This window comes from Eurytemora carolleeae, unplaced genomic scaffold (assembly GCF_000591075.1).
Source record: "Eurytemora carolleeae unplaced genomic scaffold, Eaff_2.0 scaffold34, whole genome shotgun sequence".
Lineage (NCBI taxonomy): Eukaryota > Metazoa > Arthropoda > Copepoda > Calanoida > Temoridae > Eurytemora > Eurytemora carolleeae.
In genome coordinates, this window is record NW_019396116.1 from 133,941 (window position 1) to 154,534 (window position 20,594).

The 20,594-nt window shown below is 30.0% G+C and overlaps 1 protein-coding gene across 1 annotated transcript; it reads right to left on the bottom strand.

The window, feature by feature from the left end:
• Nucleotides 1-2,614: 2,614 nt before the first annotated feature.
• Nucleotides 2,615-20,378, bottom strand: LOC111695407 (ATP-binding cassette sub-family G member 1). Its single transcript, XM_023464729.1, has 21 exons — nt 20,241-20,378; nt 19,782-19,871; nt 17,874-17,984; nt 17,129-17,221; nt 16,913-17,031; nt 16,421-16,485; nt 14,396-14,487; nt 13,985-14,040; nt 13,106-13,162; nt 12,069-12,156; nt 11,694-11,747; nt 10,656-10,717; nt 10,251-10,314; nt 8,267-8,331; nt 8,093-8,152; nt 7,482-7,569; nt 6,678-6,792; nt 5,419-5,504; nt 4,761-4,871; nt 4,180-4,283; nt 2,615-2,732 (listed from the first exon to the last, which is right to left on the bottom strand). Exons 1-21 carry the CDS (start codon nt 20,265-20,267, stop codon nt 2,615-2,617), a joined length of 1,725 nt encoding a protein of 574 aa, XP_023320497.1. The 5' UTR covers nt 20,268-20,378.
• Nucleotides 20,379-20,594: the final 216 nt, after the last annotated feature.

Below are 20,594 nucleotides of genomic sequence, written 5' to 3' on the forward strand. Positions count from 1 at the left end.
TCGTTAAATCAATTTTGATGCATTCTTTTCTTTATGTCTGTAATTTATTAAAAAGATTCTTTTGACCAGTAAAAATATTGGAGAAAATGGAAAATTCCTGAGCAGGCAGTTTTCATTCATAACTTTTATTCGACGAAAATTTATTACTTTTTTACAAGAAAAATACAAAAAACTAAAATCTAAAATGATACAATTTTTAATGGAAATAAAGAAAGAAATAATATTATAATGGAATCTGAAAGGAAAGTATAATGTAAATCTGGAATCTATATATATAAAGTTGTAATCTCTGTTTGTTTGGATGTCAGATCGTAACTCAGCCACCCCTTGGCCGATTTGCCTCAAATCTTGATTGGGAAACTCATGAGACCCACGGAAATGTTCTTAGCTTGGTTTTGAGATTTTAAGTTAAGTGAGAAAAATAGCTAAAATCGTAATTTACGACCAAGTGCGGGTAAACGGCGGGTGTAGCTATGAGTAATTTGGGCAACGCTGGGTTCTCAAGCTAGTAAAGTATAAAATAATGGAAATCTGGAAGAAAATGAAAGAGAAATGGAAATCTGGAAGGAAAGTAAAGAGTAATGGAAATCTGGAGCTTAAAATAATGGAAAGTAAGTTAATGTTTGCCACAAACTTACATTTTCAATTATTCTAATCCCTTTAACTTGCAATTTGATTGTGTAAACCTTTTAAATATCAATCTTTAACTCTTTGGTTTGATCAGGTGAATGCGAAACAGATGTAACTGAATTTATAAATTGATATATCAAAAGTCTACAAGATGTTTATAAAATTAAAAGATCAGAGTCTATGATGAAAACTACGTTCCTTTGGAAATAAATTTAAATTAAAATACTTCGAAAAAACGTAAAGATCGAGTTTTGTTTATTAAAAAATTAATTTAAAAGTATTTCTGTTATTTTTCCCGGTTAAAGAAAAGAAAGGAAAGTTTAGAAAGAAAACAGACTAAAATTCAATAAAGCTACGAAATGACTAAACTTATTTTATAAGAAAACATATGTAAAGTTTGAATAAATTAAAGGGACTGTACAGTGTACACGTAAAGCACTATTGATTGCACATAATATATCACTTTTCACAGATGGAGGGTTACTTGAAATCATTCTACAGTCCCTTTATAATAACAGAACTTTATCGATATGTTGAAATTAATTACTTGTTTAAATCAATTAGATTTGTTTTGCATAAATCTTAATTGTAATTCTAATACTTTGTTTATATAGTTCTTTTAACCTTATCACGATTGGGGGTTTTTCTTAATAACGCTAAAACTTTTTTTCTTCACTTTTTCAACTTCATAGTTGTAAACAAATTTAGCTAAAACATTTTTTTAAAATGCATAGAGTAGGGGGGAGATTTGTCAAAGGGCCACCCCCGACTAACCAGAGTTAGAGGCATTCGTTTTGGTTTATATTTTAACAATCTTTAAAGTTACGGATTTGTTTTTATTCAAAACATATATGCCGGCAAAAAAGTATTTAAGAAAGAAGGCTGAAAAATTATGTTTAATAGGAGTATTTGTAATCGAAAGTCATAGCTTTCTGGAATATTGACAGAAACATTAAATTCACGTGGGGCGGGTCGACGTTTCTCAAAAAAATCATTTATATGCTTCAAAAGCCCTTGAAAAATGGATGTTATGACATGTGTCACATGTTTATATTTTTCAAAAGTAAAAATATTTATTTTTTACATTTTCTGACGTGAACTTTGTTAGACAAATAGGGTTTATAATACAAACTATAATGATAAAGGAATTGAGTCTTTGCCACAAACTCTAATTTTCTAACCCATATATCTTTGCAACCCAATGCCGTAGACATTAGATATTTTAAACTGCGAATTCGAAGAATTAGAAATATCGAAGGTTTACACTGTCAGGTTGCAAGAATATAGGGATTATAGAACTTGAGTTTGTTGCAAATACTCAATTCCTTTAAATCTAAATATGGTCCGGATAGTTATTTTCTTGCAAGTAAATCATTTAAATTTTGCTCTGAAATACAATTAATTTGATATTTCAGCAAAAAATATAATAAAATTATATGGAAAACGGTTTGCAAATTTGTGCCCAAGTAAAATATCAATTTGTTCTATTAATCTATAGAAAATTGAGATCTCTGTGACGGAAATCAAATCTCTAGAAAATTGAGATCTCTATGACGGAAATCAAATCTCTAGAGAATTGAGATCTCTATGACGGAAATCAAATCTCTAGAAAATTGAGATCTCTATGACGGAAATCAAATCTCTAGAAAATTGAGATCTCTGTGACGGAAATCAAATCTCTTGAAAATTGAGATCTCTGTGACGGAAATCAAATCTCTAGAAAATTGAGATCTCTGTGACGGAAATCAAATCTTTTGAAAATTGAGATCTCTGTGACGGAAATCAAATCTCTAGAAAATTGAGATCTCTAAGACGGAAATAAAATCTCTAGAAAATTGAGATCTCTGTGACGGAAATAAAATCTCTAGAAAATTGAGATTTCTGTGACGGAAATCAATCTATAGAACTGTCCTTGGTCAAAAACAATTATGAGATTTTTCTAAAAGTGCTTTGATGCATGACTTCGTCATCTAAAATTCTAATTTCAAAAAAAAAAACCTGAGAAAAGAAGAATAGGAATAACTGTTATTGGTCCGAGATAAACAGCTGTCGCCACATCAGCTGATGCGCCAATTACCAATCCGAGGCTCTGCGCAACCAAACTGCAGTACAAATTATCATGTACCTAGTCACTAGTTTTTGTTAAATTTAATACTTTTTAGTCAAATGAGTACAATTCACAAGAAAAAGCAAATGACTCTGAAGAGTTACAGACATATTCGACATATAAATAGTCAAGACTAAGAATTTCTTGACGACTTTACAGGGCATACAGATTTAATTCAGTATTTTCTTTCAATAAACACACAATTGTAGCAGTACAATTATTTTCAAAAGAATTATACATGGTGTCTCATATCATATTAATCGTAAATGGGTCTTACAATTTCCGGGACTATAATCAGAAAATTTAAGAAGAATAAATCATTTTGAAAAATTTAATAAGGCTAATATAAAAATTGTCTTGCAGGAAATGTTATGTTTTTCGAACATTATATGTTTATTTTAGCGTTAAAGCTTGGAGATAATCTAATATGATATGGGACGCTCTGTATTATCTAATATGTATTGTAATAGATTCAATTGTATCTTAAAATCTTGACATTTCAAGAGTTTCAGGTCGTCATTAATGTTTTATCTTATGTTGATTAACACTTTAAACTTTTTTATTGATTATTACCCGATCCTAATCATATTGATAATTGATATCACCATAGATTAATTAAAATAACAGATAGCACACTACATCGTCGTCTTTCAAGATTTGGATGAAACTCGTTCACAATAACCCTGAAAATAGCCCAAGTGATTTTCAGCGTTGAACAGGCTCTCTCTGTCTTGTAATTCTACGCCGACTGCGCGAAACTACTCTGGGCTTCTGTCTCGGGATTTTTCTGAACGAGATTCATCTAAATCTTAAAAAGACAACATCTAGTGTCCTATCTGTTATTTTAATTAATCTATAGATATCACAATGTCTCTAGGATGACAATTGACAGTACTTAGAGATAAAAAGCATTTGTCCAGAGCAGGGTTGACCCCAAATCCGATATTTTTTACCAGGAAGTATCATAACATCCTTGAGACATTAATTTCATTATGATCGTATAAGAATGAATGAGTTTGGAGTTTTTTTTTTTTCAACACCCTTTATATAAGAGGTTGCAATTGATCAAAATTGAAAAACATTAGTACTTCAAAAAACATGGGGTAGAGTACCATTCATTAATTTTGCTCTTTGATCGTTTGGGACTAGGGTTTCCATTTTTTCGCATTTCGTTTGTATAAAATGGAAAAATGTTTTTTACGAAATTTCTCGTAAATCTGTTTGCAAAAAAAGGAGCATTTGGCGAAATATTACGCAATTTTTTGCATTTTGTGCGGAACGGATTAATGCAATAAAAACAAAAAAATCGGCAATTTTTTCTCGAAATTTTAGCATTTTTCTCTCACGAAATTCCGCATCGTTTTCGCTTCCTATCGCAAAACTCCTTTCGCGAAAGTTTTTGTTCGCTAGAAACCCTAGTTGGGTTTAACCTTTATAATTACCTCGTGACTGTACATATGAGGAGGAACATAAAGAACCTGGATGGATCCAGGGGCTGGGAGGTCATGAAGTACACGATCACAACGTACACCAGGGGGAACAGAATCTAGGTTAATTATAAGCTTCTGTACATGTTACACTAGACCTATTGTATAGAGTTCCCCCAAAAATTATAGAATATAATTAAAAAGAAAAAACGTATATCTATATTAAAACATAATTAGACAGTTAATCAAAATATTTTTAACTGAAAGCGTATAATAAATATTATAAAACGATCTAAAATAAAACAAAATTATTTGGTTAAAAAATTTTAAATTTTTTGGTCATTTTCTAGTGAGAGCCATTTAAGCTGTGGAATAAAATGGAGAGATTGAACAAATTTAATGCGTATTTGATGTTGCTTTAAGGCATTAAGTTTTATCTTCAGCTTGAGCAATTAACTCTTGAGCAATCAATTTATAAAGTTTAATTAGTCTGTATACAGTCTATACACTTTGCACAATTGCTGTGATTTCTGTTCAAATTGGACAATTTGAAATCACAGTCGTCTTCCTATTCCGCAGTTTAGATCTCACTATACCTGGAATGGGAGATCTGCGAAGGTTTTGGCAAGGTAGTAGGACTTCATGGAGTACCAGCAGTTTAAATGTTCTCGTTTAAACGACGACATCTCCAGCGGAAACGTCATGACCTTCCAGTAATGAAAGTTTTTAAACCATGTGTAAATTGTTGTTGTTTTGTTAACATATATATCATTTTTGGTTCTTGTACACTGGACAGTTGTAGGTTTATTTTATTTTATTTTTTTCATGACTTTTTATTGTTTTTTGAACCTATACAGCTTTTTGTACAGCTTTACATCATTTGCATTTAATTGTTTTTGTTTTTAATATAATATTGACTTTTTTCATTATAACATTTTTTATTGATGTGTTTTCCATTTTACAGATATTTGGCCATCCATCTGATGATTAAATAATTTATCATCAAAAATCACCCCTCCGCCTCCCCCACATCTTCAAAAATAAATTTCCACGAGTAAATTATAATATAACGAATGTTTGGGAACCATTTTGAAAGTTTTTTTTTCGCTGCTTTTGGTGAAAATAACTGTTTTTTTTCGGTTTAAACATATCTAAAAGTAGGGGATGGGACATCTTTGATTTAATTTCCACAAATCGTCAAAAATCATGAATCCTAAAACTTCAATTTTTTAGAATTAAAAGAAATGTTATTACCGTTGGCATCATTGCTGTGAACATGAGGAACAACATACAGAAGAAGAGCATTGCCGCGTTATTGTAAACCTTTCCAGCCTCATTCCCTTAACAGGTTTATTCTGTTTGTAAACAAGTTTTCTAAACAGGTTTATTCTGTTTGTAAACAGGTTTATTCTGTTTGTAAACAGGTTTATTTTGTTTTAAACAAGTTTTCTAAACAGGTTTAATCTGTTTATAAAAAAGTTTCATAAACAGGTTTATTCTATTTGTAAACAAGTTTCATAAACAGGTTAATTATTTTTGTAAACAAGCTTCTGAACAGGTTTATTCTGTTTGTAAACAAGCTTTCTAAACAGGTTTAATCTGTTTATAAAAAAGTTTCATAAACAGGTTTATTCTGTTTGTAAACAAGTTTCATAAACAGGTTTATTCTTTTTGTAAACAAGCTTTTAAACAGGTTTATTCTGTTTGTAAACAAGCTTTATTAACAGGTTTAAATTCTGTTTGCAAACAAGCTTCTAAACAGATTTATTCTGTTTGTAAACAAGTTTCATTAACAGGTTTAAATTCTGTTTGTAAACAAGCTTCTAAACAAGCTCATTTTTTTTGTAAAAAAGTTTTCAAAAAAATATTCTTTTTTTAAACAAGCTTCTAAACAAGCTTATTTTTTTTTGTAAAAAAGTTTTCAAAAAAAATATTCTTTTTTAAACAAGTTTAAACAGGATTATTCAGTTTATAAAAAAGTTTATTCTGTTTATAAACAAGTTTTCAAAACAAGCTTACTCTGATAGCTAGCAAGTTTCATAAACAGGTTTTTTCTGTTTGTAAACAAGTTTTCTAAATATGTTTATTTTGTTTATAAATAAGTTTAATAAACAGGTTTTTTTCTGTTTGTAAACAAGTTTTCTAAAAATGTTTATTCTGTTTAGAAACAAGTTTCCTACCTATATCCCAGTAAAGAGCTCCAATGAGAAGTCCTACCTATATCCCAGTATAGAGTTCCAATGAGAAGTCCTACCTATATCCCAGGATAGAGTTCCAATGAGAAGTCCTACCTATATCCCAGGATAGAGTTCCAATGAGAAGTCCTACCTATAACCCAGTATAGAGTTCCAATGAGAAGTCCTACCTATATCCCAGGATAGAGTTCCAATGAGAAGTCCTACCTATATCCCAGGATAGAGTTCCAATGAGAAGTCCTACCTATATCCCAGTATAGAGTTCCAATGAGAAGTCCTACCTATATCCCAGTATAGAGTTCCAATGAGAAGTCCTACCTATATCCCAGTATAGAGTTCCAATGAGAAGTCCTATGGCTACATGAGAAAGAAGTCTAAGTTTGGTGAGAGTCTCATCTCGTATAATAGAGAGGAATGTTCTGACAAACAGAACCTAAAATATATATTATACATTGGGACATACAAAACCGTAGATTTGGAAGACGAATCTTGGACTTAAATTACAACCTGGAACAGCGCAAGCAATTGTGCAATTAACACACATGAGTTGATTTTGAAACTTCTTTAAAACTATTTGCTGTAAAAATAAGCATTAAATAAATCCTTAGTTTTATTGGTTTCATTTTACATTGGTTTTAACAAACAAACAGTTTCATAATGATTATCTACTTTATTCATTTTTATCATGCATTTTCTCTTAAGTTTTTGTAATTTGTAGCTGATTTTAATATATTTTTGGCTGATTTTAATAAATTTCTAGCTGATTTTAATAAATTTGTAGCTGATTTTAATAAACTTGTAGCTGATTTTAATAAATTTGTAGCTGATTTTAATTAATCTGTAGCTAATTTTAATAATTTTATAGCTGATTTTAATAAATTTGTAGCTGATTTTAATAAATTTTTTTCAGAATGGAGACGAAGCATTGATAAAGACGAAATGGTAGAATGCAAGTAGATAGAAGGGAGTAAGCAAGGTTTACCCACAATTATCCAAAGTTTAAATTAAGTGTTCTTCTTCTTAGTTATAATGATATTGGAATTTCAAAACTCATCTTACTAGTTTGAACACTTGTGTATATTAACAAATTGATTCAGTTGATTAATTGATTGATGTAATCACCTTGAATTGAGTCCATGAGGATGTTGGATAGTTTTTACAGTGTTCGTCTATAGATTCCATTGATCCGATAGCGTCTAGTTCTTTATCCCTAGATTATATATCATTGAATCCTGTTTATTCCTAGATTAGTATCATTGAAAGCTGTTCATTCCTAGATTAGTATCATTGAATCCTGTTTATTCCTAGATTAGTATCATTGAAAGCTGTTTATCCCTAGATTAGTATCATTGAAAGCTGTTTATTCCTTAATTAGTATCACTGAAAGATGTCTATTCCTAGATTAGTATCATTGAAAGATGTCTATCCCTAGATTAGTATAATTGAACGCTGTATATCCCTAGATTAGTATCATTGATAGCTGTACAATCCTAGATTTGTATCATTGAACACTGTATATCCCTAGATTAGTATCATGGATAGCTGTACATTCCTAGATAAGTATCATTAAAAACTCTAAAGTAAATGTCCATGTATTAATATTTTATACTCGATCCTCAATTAGACGTTTTTAAAACTGAAATAGCCATGACAAGAAACCTCAAAAAAATTAGTGAATTCAATATAATTTTCAAAAATGTGATCAGTCCGTTTTGATAAATGTGATTGTTTACCTTGAGACCCCGCCAGGGTTAGAATCCCCATCAGGATCAGTTCTATCTCGATCCAATTGACTAGAAAATTCATGAGGATGATGATAATGGTAAAGTTCAAAGGCTCATAATAATGAAAATATTTATGATAATGATGATAATGATGATAATGATGATAATGAGGATACTAATTACCTGGCTGGTGAGAGAGGTGAAGTCTCCTCTGAGTCTAGGGGCAGGTATATTCTAACATCTTCATTCTTAAATAGATAAATAGATATATAAAAGATAAATAGATAAATAGATAAGTAGATAAGTAGATAAATAGATTAATAGAGAAATAGATAAATAGATAAATAGATAAATAAATTAATAGATAAATAGATTAATAGATAAATAGATAAATAGATAAATAGATAAATAGATAAATAGATAAATAGATAAACGATAAATGAATTTTTAAAAAATAGCTAAATATATTACTAAATAAATTTTCCACATTTTAAGGCCAGAAGTTGGAGCTCAAACTTTCAGGTTTGTAGTGCTGGCAGTTTTTAAGAAAAATTGAATTTATTTACTTTTACAAATATTAAATTCTCAAAAATGTTTTATTATTCATTTTTGAAAGTTTTTCAAGCTCAACATTCCAGCTCGTTAAGGACCAATTTGTTAACGAACGATGCATTGACGTTCATGTCGTTAAAAAATCGAAAACGTGCTTAGCCCTAAGTCCAAGTCGTTCATTCAAAAATAAAATATTTTATTAATTGATGCAACGGAATATAAGCAAATATTTATGATATTTATCAAAACAAACAAATATATGTTGTTTAAATGAATCTGACGGGAAGGATAAGATGTCACAGAACCAAGATATAAAATGGTCGACAAAAAGCTCAGCGGGGGAGGTTGAGATTTAGCCTAAACTCTACGAAGTCTAGAATAAGAAATGCATCTTTTTAAACCCGCTGCGTTTCAGATTTCAAATAACTTTTTCTTTCAACCGCTGAGTTTAAGATTTTGAACACCTTTTTGGTTTCCACCACTGGAAAACAGTTATTCTTTCAACTGCTAGGTTTAAGATTTTAAATAATTGGATCCTTTAGCCTTCAGCCCTCCAGCCAGAATATTTTTTTCTACGAGATTGATAAAACTATGGCGGAATAGGAATACAACTGTTGGATTCAAATTATGTTTCTATGTAAACATTCCGATAAACATTAAGCGTTTCAATTGTAAAGTTGGTTTTGAAGTTACCGGTAAAACGATTAAATTATTAAATTTTCGTCTTTTTATTCCACAGTTTAATGGTCTCCACTGTACCAGCTTGGAAATATAAAAACTTTTCTTATTTCAAACTAAAAGTTTACTTAGAGATCAAAGTTGAGATAATATGAAGCATATCAAGATAAATGTTTTTATAGAGAGATTCTTTTTAATAAAATTCCGCTAGAAAATTCGCAACTGCAGTGCTAACCAGAAAACTGTAGAATAGGAAGACGACATTAAAGCAATACTAAAATGCATTTGATGTTGCTATAAAGAAAATAGTTATTAGATCCCTTATTAAAGTAAATGGGTCTTTTTACATTGCACAATTTCTGTACCTCATGTTCATTGGATTCAGTCGTCATAAATTGAGTCTAAAAGTCGACTTCCTATTCCAAAGTTTTCTTGTTATAACTGTAATAATATTATTTTTAATCTAAAAATCTAAATTTAGTGGTTACAGCATAACCTTAGTTTACTACAATTAAAAAATTGAATTTTTGTCACAAACACAAATTTTCTAATCCTTATAGCTTTGTAAACTGATTGTGTAAACCTTTGATATTTCAAACCTAGATTATTTGATCTAACAGAATTCATAGTTTGAAATATGTAAGGTCTACGACATTAGGTATCAAATTCTTGTAAAAAGAATACTGCACCCTCAACTAAGCTTTCGGTGTGTTCTTCAGTAATTTGCAGTACATTTACCGAAGATATAGTAGCGTTTAGAGGAGAGTGAAGGTCGTATATAATATAATATATAATTATATATTGTGCATTTACAATAATTTACAATATTCGATTTAATGTTTTCGTTCCTTTCGAGTTCCCCCTCCCAGTTTATATCGGAAATCAGAAACAAAGTATTTATTTTTAAAACAAATTTGATTAAAAATTTCAAACTAACCTTGACATCTGATCTGGATTTTGTAATATCATTAGTTAAAGATATTGTTCCCCCTGGTCTGTTGCTAAAAATAAGAAAATAGTATTAACAACATTCAGCAGGGCGTATACAGGATTTAATCTGGGGGGGGGGGGGGGTAAAAAATTGCGCAAAGCGAAATAGAAGTTGAGCATCCTCCCAAAATTGTATTTTTCGTCTAATTTTAAGCGAGTTTATAGTGTGGATAATAAGATTTGTATACATACTTGTGGGCATTTTCTCCCAAACATGATAAAATTCAAAACAAGCAAATAAATTATTTATAAGTAGTTTTAGATTTAAAATTAAACGAATTAGTGCTTTGTAAGTCATTAATCAAATTAGAAAATCAAAATTTAAAAATGTTTAAAAGTTTTGGCTTCTAACCTTGATTCTCTTGATACCGTTGGATGTTTAGAGCCCTCAGATAGATTAGTACATTTACCATTCTAGAATAGATTAGTGTATTTACCATTCTAGAATAGATTAGTACATTTACCATTCTAGAATAGATTAGTGTATTTACCATTCTAGAATAGATTAGTACATTTACCATTCTAGAATAGATTAGTACATTTACCATTCTAGAATAGATTAGTACATTTACCGTTCTAGAATAGATTAGTACATTTACCATTCAAGAATAGATAAGTACATTTACCGTTCTAGAATAGATTAGTACATTTACCATTCTAGAATAGATTAGTACTTTACCATTCTAAAATAGATTAGTACATTTTACTTTCTAGAATTAGTAAATAGATTAGTAAATTTAACATGTTAAAATAGATTAGTACATTTACCATTCTAAAATGATTTATTCTTTAACACGTGAAACTAACTAAAGCTAGGCATGTCCATTATGTATTCTTAATCACTTGAAACTAACTAAAGCTAGGCATGTCCAGTATATATGCTTAAACACGTGAAACTAACTAAAGCTGAGCATGTCCGGTATATATTCTTGAATACATGAAACTAAATGAAGTAAAGTATGTCCGTGTTAATATTCTCAGTATAATGATCTGATTTTCCCATTTATAAACTATTAAATCCAAGAGAACAGTTTTAAATATCAATATATATTAATATTAATATGTGAATACTTTCAATATGAAATTAAACAAAAATATTTGTTCTCGTGTTTTCTAAAAAACTGTATGGCTTTTTCATTCTTATTTAAATTTTGTCTTGATAAAAAGAATTGGAAAGGTTTATGCGCATTCATGATTTTTTAATTTTATGTCAAATCAAAGTTTAATAAAATTCATTACGATGTTCACAGAATATTTGGAGTGCTTTATAGTTTCACGTCATGTAAACTATATTATTGAGACATATATTAGATATCTAATATATTTGTACATGTACTGAAGTGATGTTTATTTATTGTACCTGTACTACAGTGATGTTTATTTAGTGTACCTGTACTGCAGTAACCAGTTTTTCAGTAAACATACCATGCTCCCCACTTGCAACCTTAAATATTAAAAATAAAAGTTTTTTCTCATGGTAAATGATTATTTATTGCATGCATTAATTAATTACAAACAATTATGAGTATTTTTACAATCATTGTTAATTTTATTAGTTAAAAATACTTTATCATTTTAATCCAAAGTTTTTTTTTAAAGTTACATTTCTGTTTTACATTATTAATATTATCGTTATTATCGTCATTTTTATTATTATCATCTTTTTTATCATCAATATGTAAATCATTTATTTTATTTACATATTGATTCATATTTTATTATTATTATTATTGTCATCATCATGATGTAAATTATTTTCTCTAACCTCCATAACAAAGTCTGCTGGGTTATGATAGCTAGGACATTCTAGTCCCATGGAACCAAGGAATGGAATTAGCCCTGACACTGTTCCTCTGAAATAAATGTAAACAATGTACAGTGAGAACCAAAAACTTTTGAATAAAAAGACGAATTTTAGAATAAAGTTGATTTTAAATGAACATTAGACACTGCAACTGTGCAGTGAACACAGACCCGTTTCAATTAATAAGAGATTGTGAAGCTACTAGTAAAATTATTTGCTTTAGAACAACTTCAAATACAGTTAAAATTATTCCTCTTCAATAATTTTCTAAATCTCGAAAAACAATAAAAAATGTTTATTTGTTATTTTGTTAATTTTGTTAATTTTTTAATTTTTAATATTTAAAAATACAGTTTAAAGGGAGTGTTCGCGAAAAATGAAAGGGGGTATAGGCTTAATGCGATAAAAAAGCGCTTTTGATCGCTACTAATCTTACTTCTAGCTGTTGCGTCTATAAGGAGAAAATTGTTAAAGTCGTCTCATACCGAATAACTTAGCGTCCATACAAATTGAGATAATTGCAACATACGACTTAGACCGTAAAAAATCAATTTAATTTCAAACAAATTATTCAGATATTACAACCTATAGTCATCGATTATCTTTCGCCACATTTGAATATAGTTTATATTTTATGATATTTTTTTATATTTCATTTGTTTAGAAAACGTTTTAACGGATTTCGAAAAATGTGAGCGGTGCGCGACATTCTTAGATAGTTCCGCAAGCGACAAGAGAAATTATTAAATTCAAAACAAATTAATTAAAATCAATAAATATACGACATCTTCCTCGGTGTTATATTCAGATTAAGGTTTGAATGGTAACGTTGTGAATCGGACATTGCTTGCTCACTTGAAACTAAGACGACAGTCTTTTATAATTGTCAAACTTAAAATGGTTTTAAACTAAATTTACTGAACTTTAAATTACACTATACCTGTAAATGGGTTTAAACTAAATTTACTGAACTTAAAATACTTAAAGTTACACTATACCTGTAAATGGTTTGACCCTCAGCTAGGACGTAAAGTTTATCAAATTTTTCAAAAACCCTGAAGAAAATAGAAGTATCGTATTGTATTGACTAGAATAAAAAAAATTAGAAAAATAAAAAATTGCAATTGCAATTTGCGAGCAGAATTTTTAATGCATTAAACGTAATTGCAAAAAAGTATTTTTAAAAGAAAAAATGTTGTCTGATTTAATAGGTGTTAAAACTTTAAAGTTTCCTAAATATCTGAAATATGTTAATGTAAATTTTTATGTTTTTAACATAAAGACTCAAAATAAGACTATAATGAACTCTTTTTCAACCCACATTCGATAGTATTATCTAAAGAATGGTTTAACCATTAGGAGTTTAATTTCTGAGAAAATAAGGGAGGTCGAAAAATTATTTTTTAACTCTAACTATTTCTTAACAATTTACTTGTTCAGTTTTTCATAAAAGGTCAATACAGAATTGTTTAAAAATCATTTTAACAGAATTAAATGACTTAATAGTTTTACCTTTCCTTAACAATCAAATATTTCACAAAATTTTGACAAAAAATTTAAAAATTAAATGATTTAAATTTTAAAGATTCAAATTTTTTTCTAATTCTAGATAGATTTGGAAAAACAAATCTTTAATCCCCCCCCCCTAGAGCTTTAAAAAGGGGTATACATAGGAAGACGACTGTTAGACACAAGTTTAAAAAATCTAAACATGAAACTCAGCATTTGTGCAGTGTACACAGACTTTATTTGATAAATTGATTTTCAACCGACTAGTAAACTTTTTACTTAATAATAACATCAGATAAACAGAAGATTGATTACATTTCGTCTTTTAATTCCACAGTTTTCTTTGTTTCACTGTATAAATAATTTACCTTGCCGAGGGTTGATGAATTGTACATATTATAGTTCGACCTTCTCGTGCTAACTCCTTAAATATATTATAGTTCGACCTTCTCGTGCTAACTCCTTAAATATATTATAGTTGGACCTTCTCGTGCTAACTCCTAAAATATATTATAGTTCGACCTTCTCGTGCTAACTCCTAAAAAAAATTATAGTTTGAGCTTCTCGTGCTAACTCCTGTTGGATACTGGATAGCGTATAGCTTTAAACTGAAAATTTACTGTGCCTTATTCTAAGTATAATTTTTCGTGCGCAAAATTTACTTTCAATTAATTAAGTTGGAAAAGTGAAATATTTTGAGCGTTCAAGTCCAAGTAGTAATAAAGAAAAAGCCCCCCCCCCCCCTCCCGATAGGGTTAATAGACTAAGACGACATTTACCTTTAACAAAGTGATACATGAAGTACAGCTGGCAGAATCTAGTCCACTGGTCGGTTCATCAAAGAACATTACTGGAGGATTGTTGACAAGTTCTAAACATAAATATAACAGTAAAACTTTCACAAGTAAAATTATTTAGAGTCTAAATAGATTTCATTTGTTATACTATTGATTTACTTAAGTTGTTCTTTCAGCTCAAATTATTCAGAGCTTCAGAAAAATGTAATTTTAATGAAAGCAACAACTTTAAAATAGAGCTGAAAGTGCAGTATTGTAGAGAAAAACTTTAAGATTCATTTGATACCAATGACATATTTTAACAGTTTAAATTTTTTAAATAAAAGTATAAAGTCGTTTGTAATATTTCACCAGTTGTTTCAGTCAACAGAATAAACTTTAAAATAAATGCATTGGATGATTAGTGCTCTTAACATACAGCGTTACCATCAAAGAATGAAACTATCAAAAAACTATTTTAAATTCAGTGATCAAATACCCTTCAGGTTATCTTACTAAAAGATTTTAGGTTGCCGTTCATATATATATATATATATATATATATATATATTTTTTTTAATAGATTTTGTCACGTTCAAAGTTAACGAAAATTAGAATCCAGGATTAGAACTAGAATGAGGTGCAAAACTAATTAAACTAAATTAAATTGAAAACCGTGAAATTTTTACATCTTATCAATGATGTTTGAAAGAAAAAATCTAGAATAAAAAATTGTTAAAATGGTTCAAAGCTTAAGCTTTTTAATCATTGTATTTTACATTTTAGAGTTATAAAAATAAAACTTTAAAGATTTGAGTTCTAATTCTGGAAATGTATTTTCAATATTTTATATTGCTCTTTATAAAATTACAAATAGTTTGGCCATGAATGTTAAAATTTGAATATTAATGTATAGAAATAAAGAATTATATTCTTACTAACTGATTAAGTTCCCTGAGTGGTCTTAAGTGAATCTAACAACACATGTAGAAAACGGTCTACCCGCAAGAATCGACCAATATTTGTTAAAAAAATCGCCTTCTCACAAGAATTGACCAAGATTTGCAACAAAAAAATCATGAGAATTAGACACTTTTTAAACTAGAAACCCCACATTATCTTTCAAATTATTGATAAAATAAAGGTACTAAGAGAACTGATGTAAATCAGGGGATTGTCCTCTTTAAATGGAGGGTTACTTGAAATTACGCTTACAGTCCCTTTAAACTTGAAATTACAACTACGGTCCCTTTCATAATCAAACAATGAAATTGTTTTTACCTAGTTTACCTAGAGTACCTAATGTTTAACCTAGTTTTTACATAGTTTATCTGAGTACCTAGTGTTTAACCTAGTTTTTACCTAGTTTTAGCTAGTTTTTACCTAATTTACCTAGAGTACCTAGTGTTTACCTAGTTTTTACATAGTTTTAACTAGTTTTTTCCTAGTTTACCTAGAGTACCAAGTGTTTACCTAATTTTTACCTAGTTTACCTAGAGTACCTAGTGTTTAGCTAGTTTTTACCTAGTTTTTACCTAGTGCTATGTTGTTTACCTAGTGCTATGTTGTTTACCTAGTGCTATGTTGTTTACCTAGTGCTGTGTTGTTTACCTAGTGCTGTGTTGTTTACCTAGTGCTATGTTGTTTACCTATCACTATGTTGTTAACCTAGTGCTATGTTGTTTACCTAGTGCTATGTTGTTTACCTAGTGCTATGTTGTTTATCTACTGCTATGTTGTTTACCTATCACTATGTTTTTTACCTAGTGCTATGTTGTTTACCTAGTGCTATGTTGTTTACCTTGTGCTATGTTGTTTACCTAGTGCTATGTTGTTTACCTAGTGTTATGTTGTTTACTTAGTGCTATGTTGTTTACCTAGTGCTATGTTGTTTACCTAGTGCTATGTTGTTTACCTAGTGCTATGGTGTTTACCTAGTGCTATGTTGTTTACCTAGTGCTATGTTGTTTACCTAGTGCTTGTTGTTTACCTAGTGCTATGTTGTTTACCTAGTGCTATGTTGTTTACCTAGTGCTATGGCAAGACGTTTTCTTTGTCCCCCTGATATCTTAACTGTACGTGTCTGAGCACACCTGAATACAGTTATAATTAAATCAAACAGTGAGACCTATAACATTGTGAAATAAAATTATTAAACTATCCGAGAAAATGGTATGTTTAATAGCGAAGGCAAGAGAAGTAGAATAATTATGGTTTTGCTACTATATAAAGTACAAGCTGAAATGCCCGGCGTTGGCCGTGGAATTAAAAAAAAATTTGAAAGAATGACCATCTTGAAAAAAAAATCGCTTGGCCAGCTATAGTTAAAATATATATTTTTTAGCTATAGCATGCAAAACTGCTGTATTAAATTGTCTAAAATTAAATATTTTTTTTTCAAAATTTGAAATCAAATTTTCCAAAGTGTTTTAAAATTCAACGGGCAACGCCGGACATTTCAGCTTTTGTATCGTATCACTTGTTATAAAAATCACAAAAATAAAGGTTAAAAAATATTACTCTGTGAGCCCGAGATTATCCATGATCTCAGATATAACCAGCTCTTTATCCCTGGCGGTCAGTCTTTCACCTAGCTTGAGGTTAGCAGCTACCCACATACTCTCCTCTACAGTCAGGTGCTAGGATAGATAGATAGATAGATAGATAGATAGATAGATAGATAGATAGATAGATAGATAGATATATAGATAGTTAGATAGATAGATAGATACTGACCTGGGACAAGCAATCGTCTTGCATGATGTAAGATGACATTCTTCTAAATTTCCTCATGTTCCTGGGTACTGCATTTATAGTTATATTTCCAACCTGTAAAAATTTAACATAAAAAAATAATTATTTAAAATCAAGTCTCTTTTAATCTTTATGACAGAAACAATCTCAAGAACTGACGAGGGTCAACCCAGACCGAAATATATTTTCAATAAAATCTACTTTTTTTACTCTACAGAGGTTTGGTCTATCGCCATCACATGAATTTTAAATCAAAAGTCTGTCTGTCAGTCTGCGTACCTGCTCAATGCAGATACAGACAAAAAGTCTAAAATTAAAAGTTAAATTTAAAATCAATATTCTTATTATTCTATTTATTTTCCTAGCATTCTTCTAGCTATTTAAAATGTTGTATGTATGACCGTTCAACAAAGTTTTTAAGGCCTGCAGATTTTTAAAGATTTGTAGCAGCTCAGAGCTGAAAACTTTAGAATGGGATATCCTTAATCCCGATCGGTTAATTAATTTGGAGATTAATAAGAAGAGGAGAACAAGCATTAATTAATCTCGAGATTAAGAAAAAGAGGAGATCAAGCATTAATTCCGATATCCACCATTTAAAAGTTTCTAGCTCAGTTAACCCAATCAAAATCTAACAACGCACTAAATGAACCCATTTTTCTACTTTATAAAGTTTTCGAAGAGTTGAACTGGTTGTTTCGGATAGATCGATATTTTCTGGACTTACCACTTTACTAGATCTATATCCTGCCATAATATTCATCAAGGTAGATTTACCAGCTCCACTAGGTCCCATTATAGCGGTCAGCTCACCAGAAGTAAACTTCCCGCTCACACCCTAAACAATATTTGTGATATAGATTCAGAACACTTCGTAAGCTTTTTCTTGATATACCTGAATTTTTTAGTCTGTGCTATTTCTTTTCTAAGAATATTTAAAAATGATTTTTTTTTGCATAGTTGGCACATTAAGTTTTTCTTAATTTCTTGTATATTCTAGAATCTAGATATCTATACATAATAAAGCTCTTCGCTCATCATATATCAAAAACAAACTATTGGAATTTGTATATGTGGATCTGTTTCATCCAGTCATGATTGAGTTTCCAGGTGTTTCATGGCAAAGCACTGGTTCATTTGCAACTTAATTTTGACAAAATTGTTTTTGTTATTATTTTTTTGTTTTTTAATAAATTATATTTTGTATTTTGGTTTTTCTCTGATTATATATTCCATATGAAGTACAAGACACGTAAAACTTAGGATGATCATTTTAGGAAAGTAATGGAGTCTTTTTTGAGTGTACTGGGGTAAAGGGGTTGATGAGCCATGAAGAGCCATGAGCTGCCGACCATAGTCCTAGAGTCTATGTACTTTTTAGTCATAGTTTTTATCTTAACTAAGCTTTCAGTGTGTAATATATGCAGTGATTTGCAGTACTCTTACCGAAGAAATAATGAGTTTTTGGGGAGAGAGTAATATTATATATATTATATATTCATATGATAGCTATGCTGGGCTGGACCAAATTGGCTAAAGTTTTTTCTTCAAAATTCGATTTTTTTTCACGGGCAACGCCGGACACTTCAGCTAGTTATCTATTTTTTAAAGCTCTTCGCTCATATACGTAAATTAATATAAAGTAATTTGTTCCCTATAGCTGGCCAAACGGCTGGACCAAATCGGCTCAAATTTTAAGAGGAACATTGAAATGTCAAGGGCAACGCCGGTCACTGCAGATAAAATCATAATTTAATAACAAGCGCGGGTAAACGGCAGGAGTAACTCTGACTATGAATAATGATATAAAAGCTGGGCAACGCTGGGCCCTACAGCTAGTTATGCATATTTCAAAGCTTCGAAGTATTTCTAAGTTTTCCATGATTTCTTGGAAAACCAAATAATATTATTACAAATATAATTTGAAAGGCAGAAGTGTAACAAGTCTATTGAACACCAAAGCATTAATGGTTTGCTGCAGAAGCCCAGAGCAGAAGCGCAGTCAGCGTAGAGCAATCTCTCTCTCTGTCTTGTAATTCTACGCCGACTGCGCGAAACTCCTCTGGGCTTCTGCCTCAGGGTTATTGTGAACGATTTTCATTCAAATCTTCGAAATCCTGTGATGGTAAAAGGGATGAGTGGAAAAGAGAAAAGAAGTTAAGTTTTAAGTTGATAAGTGGTTTAGTTGACAACCATAAGTATTTGATACAAACAAGTTTAAGTTTAAAGAAAATTTTCCTTCAATAACTTCTATCTATATTCAAACATTATGCTTTTTTCTCAAATTTTCAAACTACAATTTGTTAGAACAAAGGCAAGAGATAGGTAGCGGTTTTGAATCGTTTTTAAAGATGAAAGATTGTTCAGTTTATATTGTTTGCTTAAAAAGTTAGCTTTAATAATACAATTTGCACAATTTTTACTCTGTGTAAGATGTGAGGCCGCGGCTCGCGAAACCAAAACGATTTTTTAATAGATTATGTTAATGTTTATATATCTTCTGTTGGAGGAGTAGTTTTGAAAAATTAAAGGAAATCAAATCTATAAGTTTATAAAAAAAATAATATCTCAGATTCTAATGCAGCTTTAAATAAATAAACCTTGAATATTACAAAACACCTAAAACAATACTCACCTTTAAAATAGTTTTACACCCTCGGCTTGATCCGAATATACTTCTCCTTTCTTCAACAGAGAAACTCACATTTTCAAACTCAATATTTGCCTGAAAATACATTTTATTATAATCATTATAATTTATCACATATTTTCTTCATATTCTTCAAACCTTATTTAATTTATTCTAATCTCATTCATTATATTTGAATACTACGGTTTCCAAGATAAATGTTTAAATCCTACGAATTTCTAATTTTCTAATTCCTGAATCTTAGAAAACTGAACGGTAAACCTATAATATCTACGATCAAGAAGAATTCTAAGGTCTACGGTATACAGATGAAAAGATTTCATGATTAAAAAGTTTGAGTTCCTAGCGTGAATCAGTTAACTTACAAATATTATTATGAGTAATTCTTTTTAACAATTATATTAAATTAAATGAATATTTAAATAATTTAAAAATAATGTTTACCGGAGGTCGTTTAGCGAGGTTTGTCATTAGTTTCTTCTCCGAGGTTGTATTTGAGATCTTTTTATGGAGTCCTGGAGGAGAGATAGCCAGGGCAGATACTCCTTCACATTCCTAGATATAGACAAATATTATCAAATATGGAGTCCTGGAGGAGAGATAGCCAGGGCAGATACTCCTTCACATTCCTAGATATAGACAAATATTATTAAATATGGAGTCCTGGAGGCGAGATAGCCAGGGCAGATACTCCTTCACATTCCTAGATATAGACACATATTATTAAATATGGAGTCCTGGAGGAGAGATAGCCAGGGCAGATACTCCTTCACATTCCTAGATATAGACAAATATTAT